The sequence below is a fragment of the Hylaeus anthracinus genome, unplaced genomic scaffold (assembly GCF_026225885.1).
Source record: "Hylaeus anthracinus isolate JK02 unplaced genomic scaffold, UHH_iyHylAnth1.0_haploid 0, whole genome shotgun sequence".
Classification (NCBI taxonomy): Eukaryota; Metazoa; Arthropoda; class Insecta; order Hymenoptera; family Colletidae; genus Hylaeus; species Hylaeus anthracinus.
The window spans coordinates 26088856-26096197 of record NW_026533254.1 but is presented as its reverse complement, the minus strand read 5'-3'; the positions used below and the strand labels follow the sequence as shown (position 1 = coordinate 26096197).

Below are 7342 nucleotides of genomic sequence, written 5' to 3'. Positions count from 1 at the left end.
ATTGTATTCAACACTACTCAATATTCCCGTCTCCGCCAATATTCAATGCCAATATTACCTAGGCCAAACCTTCTCAGACAAGTATTTCTATATACACATCATATGCATTAACAACTTCATCGCATTCCCCATTACAAAAATGAATGAAATAAATATTCCAGAACGTATCGCACTCACTATAGCACGTACACCATCTGTCAGTATACCAGTCTGGCAGAGCTAAAGACGTCAGCGGAGCATCAGTACCTGATACATCGGGAGATCAACAGGTGATGCTTTGCATCGCAATTACGTCGCACCTGGCCCCGATTCCCGAAGAGGAATCGCGCTCGCTTTCGCAGCCTCCTGCCGAAAGGAAGCCACCTTCCTCGGTGGATCTTGGCGTGGCACACCCAGTATGCACCCAGAACGAGAGGGGTTTCTTGACTCGTGGAGGAAGAAAGGGGTGCACGCGTTGTTCGCGTACGCAGCTGCCTTGGCCGTCGAACGCCGGGCCCGGTGCACTCGTGAAAAGGCCAGGATGCCGTCATCGACGACGACGACGTGCGCACCTGGCCACTCACCTGCCCCCCTCCCTTTGCCGCGCGGTGCACGGGGGCCCAGCCGGCCGGAATTCGCCTCTATGGACATTTTCGCGTCGCATAACGTCGCGCAATCCCGTATCCTGTCTTCGCGCAACTTTTTTGCCGGGGTTTCAGGGCCCGCCGGACCCTGGGAAGATGCACGTCTCTACATCCGTCGCGCGATCGCTTCCGTGCCCTCCACAGGTTCCGATGGGAACCGTCTCGACCCTTTTCCAGCACCGATCGGGGTTCGATTCGAACTCGATACGCAGTGGGTGGACAAAGTATTAGTACATCGACCGATTTTCGAAAAAACTACGTCAAATTGTAATTTATATACTTCTTTTTAATGAAATTAAGTTGTGAGATTTACAAGAAAGAATAATAAATCGATAGAAATATAGAATCAATGAATATTCGTACAATTGTGACATTTGTAAAACTTCATGAAAGAAAGAAACGAAATTTAATATTAATTCATACAGTCAGTGTAAGAACTTATATACTCCTTTTTAATGAAATTAAGTTGTGAGATTTACAAGAAAGAATAATAAATTGATAGAAATATAGAAGCAATGAATATTCGTACAATTGTGACATTTGTAAAACTTCATGAAAGAAAGAAACGAAATTTAATATTAATTCATACAGTCAGTGTAAGAAGTATTCGTACAGCAACCAATTTAAAATAAATGATTCCTGTACGAATACTTATTACACTGACTGTATATAACTAATAGTTCGTGGGATTTCATTTTGATTTCACGATTTCTGCAATTTCTTCTAGACATTAGGTAAACTATAATTTCGCACAAAAGAATTTTTCTGAAATTGATCAGTGTTCTAATACATTCTACGCCCACTGTAAGTACACTGTAAATGATTAGCTTCATATATGTATGTTTTGAAAGTGGTCTATGGTCCTCTCCAACAACGAAAAATTAAAAAAGAGAGATAATAAATCCAATTGAACTCAATATCAATTATCAACAATAACGAAATTACCCGTTTATAATAAATAGACGAGTTTAATAATAAATAGTAAGGGAACCGGTAAAAGTTTCCTACGATGTTGCAAGCATAACGGCTCCGAGTATTCGCAGTCGAAACAAAGTCACAGCTAATTTGCTTCAGTCAGCGTTAATCGTCGACTCGATCGACGACCTATAGGAACAGGGAAACCCCGTTTCCGGGTCGCCGGCGAATTCCGTAATTTCAACCGGTGTCCGCGGCGCGATCGATAAACTTTTTCGTGCCTGTTGCACGCGTGCCAGCGCGGTGTGCATTCCAGCGTGGTACAGGTGCATCGCACCCTCAACTAACACCTTCCTGTTTATTTTCCGATGATTAGTCAGCGGTCGTATATTTTTTTTTTGCTTTCTCGCTTTGGTTACACGACTCGGCGAGCACGGGTGCACAACTGCAACGAGTTTATCGCTTGGGGGGGGGGGGGGGAAGGAGCGAAATGGGGCCCGAAACAGCAATTACCCTTTCAACGTTTCCGAATGTTTACGCGACGATTATCTGGTCGAGTGCTACCGTCAACTTCTTTACTCCGCAACAAGCTGACGTACGCCCACGTTTATAAATATAATCAGTCCCGTACGCTCTATGTTTATTGAAAGAATTCGTCTGAATTAAATTATGGCTTTATATTATATTACAAAATATATAATATATATGACACAATTTGTTATATGTATAAACAAATCACCACATATCAGAATGTATATATTATAATGTAAATTATAAAAATGTTTAACTACTACCAATTATACAAATTATAGTGTAAATTATATTATAATGTACTATGTATATAATAAATTGTATTGTATTATATAAATTATTATATGATATTATACATTCTGATTACGTATTATTTACATAATAAATTGTATGATATTACATATATTATATATTTTCTAATATCTCATCGTGAATGTTTTACAGATGTTCATTAATTTATTTAAAGTGCGTAACTTATTATGCTTACTAATTACTAGCTTATTCCCATTCTTCTTATCATGGTCTTGCATGACTCCTGCATTGTTTTAATGCTGTTTGCAGTATCTCTTACTTCTCATCTATCTATCTACCCTCTAGCTCGGGTACCTCGGGGTTGCTAAGCCTGTACTGTAGCTACAAACACCGCTACAGTCCCTGAGGGTTCTTCAGATGTTAGACATCTTTTTCTGTCTAAATTGAAACTCTAACAATATTCAACTTGAAATTATTGAATATCGAGCAAATAATGTATACTATACGTAAATGCACATCCGAAGTAGAATTAAACAACAAATGATTGTATATATACATACATATATTACATTATAGTATCATAGTATGTATCGTAGTACACTAACTATTCATTAACACGTTGATCGCCACGTCACCCACATGTGAACAAGAACCGAAGAACGAATTAATTCTGAACGTTAAGTATCAAAGAAAATAAATTTGAATGAAATTCATAAACTTCAATTCAGTTATAAAAATAAATACCGCAATAAACGTTTGATTATGTAGCTTTCAATGGTCTGGAAACAAAACTTAATCGCAATAGAAATTGTCAAGAGTGTCAGTCTGGCAGTGAACGCGTTAAAGATGGCAAGTGTCCACATATTTATGAACCGGGGGTGTACATATACCCTAATTGATCAATTCCATCTATTCTCAAACGTACGATACAATCACCCCGTACCTCGCGTGTACTCCCACGTATATACCATTTCGATATCGTTCGTTCTTCGATCTATCGAGAACAAAAGACGCCACAAATCGCTGGAAAGCATCGAGAGTTCGACGGAAGGCACCGACTCGCTGTTCGGGACGCAATCGTGCGAGCCGAGTGGCTGAAAATTAAATAACCGTTGGCCGTATCAGTCGTTATCTATTCGGGCTTGCTTAGGCTATCGCTTGTTTGCCCGAGGAGCCCAGTTACGCTTTCGTGTTCTCGAAAACCGGCAATTTCGTCGCACGGCGACGATGACGCTCCGTCCATTCGGCATTTAAAACCCCGAACCGACGTCTCTCCGGTTTCTCGGGGACCGTTCGTCGCGTTTCGCCACGTCTCGACTACGCGCAATTTTGCAACTCGACGCTGGGTGTCGGGTCGACAGCTGACGCGCAGTTTTTCCGTCGCGAAAAAATTAAGTAATCCCAATTTACATTCTAAAAAAAAAAAAAAAAAAAAAAAAAAAATATTTCAATCCTCTCTTGTTACAAAAAATAAAATTCGAAGAAGAAAGATTCTACGACTTCCGACGTCGCGACGCTCTCGTCGAAGACGACACCGAGTACTATTTTCAGCCGAGGACCTAGCCGTCTCCACGTAACGAGATGAGTCACGGAGACACGATCAAATTATGCTCCGCTAAATTCTACAGTATTTTTTTATTAAGATACGATAAACAACTCCGGGACACGTAAACTCCCCCACCGGTTATTTATTCGTCTCCATCGGCGGACTCTGCCGTCTCCTCGAGTCGCCGAAGAAATACCCGAGCGAATTTAAATGCCACGCGTTGCTTGGAAAGTTTTCAAAACGGTCCGATTACCTAACCCGAAACTCGCCGAAATCTCGATAAACGTTACATTTTTTTTTATCTGATAACGGCCACAGCTGGCATTCGGATTCTTAATGAATTAACGATAAATTCGGTTAGATTAGATAGCAAATAGAAAGTACCGGGCGCACGTGGGCCGCGGAACTTTAACCGTTCCCCTTGATATTGATTTATGGAAGCGACTTTTGGAATATTTCATTCGGATTCTCTCGATTCTGATTCGCGCGGTGACAAAGCACGGGATTTCTAATTTTGAATTAAGGTTACGCTCAGGTTGGGTCTCATGAATCTGGGGTGACTGCGCGAAGCCTCTGGATTAAGGATGATTAAGCGTAGATTAAATTTGTCTGACGACGATGATGTGTCTGGGATACGTGGATAGTAGAACGTGTTATGGGTAGGTCTAGGTCAGATCTAAATTGAGTTCGCGCTGGAATTAGAAATTCGAACGGACCTGTGACCACCATCGAGATTACGTTCGCTGCGTTTAACCCTTTATTTAGCGAATTTCCCAAAAGTCTTCAAAATCTACGCGAGTCTTGGTCTTGTGTCATTTTATGGAGTCGTCTATAACGAGCTTCCAAAAGAAAGAAAGCTCGTGCTGGCATTCGTTAAAAACGAACGGGTCACAATCAGAGGGTGGGTAATATTTCTCGAGAAAATATATTAAATATTATTTGATATAATAGATTCTTCAGAATTTAAATGGAATAGTATTTCAAATGGAACGTGTAAAATTTCAGCAATTAAAATATTTTATTCTGATGTAAAACGAGAAATAAAATTGATTGTTTTGGTAATCTACGGTTTAAGCATGAAAATAAATATTTTATTCTGATAATCTAACACACGTGAAATGAAATACGTTTTATTTTAATGATATAAAGCATAAAATAGAACACTTTCCATAGTTCTTGCAAATATTACAATTTCTTATCGAAGATTCTTATTGAAGAACTAAATTTAATGTATGTTTATAATCCAGAGGAATAGTACATCCGTTCGTGTTGCATTACCAAAATAAATATAAATGAATATACGTACGCTATAATTTAGTAAAGTAAAGATATTTTATTTGCCGATAATAAATCGAATAAATAAAAGTATTCCGAACTATGGCACGAATATTTTCAGTGTTTTTCAAATAAAATATTATTTGAAATATTATCTTACAAGTTTCGTATGACAAATAAAATAATTCATTTTTAAAAATACTTGCACGATCCGAAATAAAATATTTATTTACTATTTACTATTTAAAATACGTATTTTATCCAGCTGTTAGAAAATTGACAGGACTTCTAAGTCCCTCCAGTAAATAAAGGGTTAATCGTTCATACAGAGTGCTAAATACTTGAAGGATTTCAATACGAGGATAAAAGAGATTACGAATTCAAAGAAAGCTTCCAGATTAGATTCCTCGACTGCGCGTCAACCACAGTTGAAAGGAGAACTGTAGATTTAGGTTAAACGTATGTTAGATCAAGCGTAAGCTCAACTCGAGTCAACGTTACACTTCCAAAATGTCCAGATATCGAAGTAGCCCGCGCCTGATGTATTCTCCCAACTCTCTATGAATGGCAAATAAAGCAAGAATATGCTTTCGCGTTCTCTGCGCAGAAAGAAAAGGAAAGAAAGAAAAAAAAACAAACTGTTGCTGCGGGATAGCGCGGCGATCGATAAGGCTATCCATCGAACAACTTATCGCCGAGTTCGAGATTCGGCAACGAGCGAACGGGTCAAGAAAATAGAAGCGTTTAGATACGGATAACGCGATCTGCTTCGCGATCGTTTCGCCGAATGGCGAGCGTAAGCGTAACGTAAACTTTTCCTATGAAAGTTTCATGGCATTAGCATAGAGCCACGGGGATCGATAGTGGAATACGATACATTTTAACGGAAAAGGAAATCCAAAGGCAGTGTCTGACGCACCGGACACTGGTGACACATTTTCAGACCGCGATCCTTTCTCTGGATCGTATCCGCGATCTATGGATGGAAAGATGAGACTATAGTCGCTAAAGTATAGTCGCTGGTAAACTACGTGAACCTGACACCCGAATTTTCAAAACTTAATTTTTTTTTTTTATGGAAAATGATCGTATTTCGTTCGTACCTTCGTCAATTAATAAATCAAAAGAAATAATAATAATACCAATACAAAATAGAACAAAATTTAAAAAATGGCCAGCACCAGACATTGATATTTTTAAAATCTGTTTTTTTTCCCTATTTTAATACTCATACAATTGTATATATTTATAAAATAAATTATATACTTGACTATACTTATATACATTTAAAATTTTGAGAAAAAGTTATTTGCTTCCCTCCAGTAAATAAAGGATTAAGTAACTTTACGTAATGCTAATGCACATTAATTTCCCAAGTGTCTGGATACTCTTGAGCGTTAATGTATACCATACGCGACATCCCTGTCGTCCTACGAGCCCTATGAGTTACCCGCGCCAATAAAGCACCAACTGTTTCGATTTACGACCTCGCAAGGATCCCTACGATCTTCTGCACCACCGGCATCCCTCCGTTCTCGCATCGCCATTCGCAGGCTCGCGTAACCCTCCCGATTCACTCGCCATCCTTCGACCTGTCCCCGTCGCTTCGAGATGAGTCGGTATCGCGTAGCCGATTAATCCTCGGCCGGTCGGAAATATGCAGATAGAGAGGAGCAAAACGAGACGACCGAGACCACTTACCCATAAGTCATCCAACGTGATGGAGTTGTCCGTGTAGAAAACGAGGACCTCGGCGGTGAGCGGCGACGGTTCGCGTAGTTTCGAGGCGAGAAGCAGGCAGGCGGTTCCTAGCAGCTGCAGCTGCGACTTCCTGATCGGGCAGATCGAGAGGAACCTGTCGACGTAGTTCATCGAGAGGGGAAAGACCTCGTCCTGGCACTTCTGCTCCTCGCATACCTGCCACACGGATCATCGAGAAACGAGATTAGAAAACGTGTCGTTCCGTCGTCGGGAGCGGTTTCGAAACAAAGGATATGATCGAGGGGTTGCTTTCAACGATTCGTCCCCTCGCGGAAAGGGATAGAGGCGCTACACATCGGTGTCGGGGAAGTAGCGGATATACCTGGGGGCTCTCGGTTGATTGGAATGCGGGAAATACAGTTATGTCGTCAGGTAACTCGAGGGGGTTTTGTTCGTTTTCTTGGGCGATCTGGAGTGTAAACGGGGAATCTGATTTATT

General features: G+C 40.5%; 1 protein-coding gene across 1 annotated transcript in view; it reads right to left on the bottom strand.

Annotated features, from left to right (window-relative positions):
• Nucleotides 1-7342, bottom strand: part of LOC128892864 (G1/S-specific cyclin-D2) — a 60341-nt gene that overhangs the window by 42152 nt on the left and 10847 nt on the right. The window contains exon 2 of the mRNA XM_054153479.1: nucleotides 6844-7059. Within this exon, the coding sequence (XP_054009454.1) occupies nucleotides 6844-7059 (216 nt within the window). The remainder of the gene's footprint in view (nucleotides 1-6843; nucleotides 7060-7342) is intronic.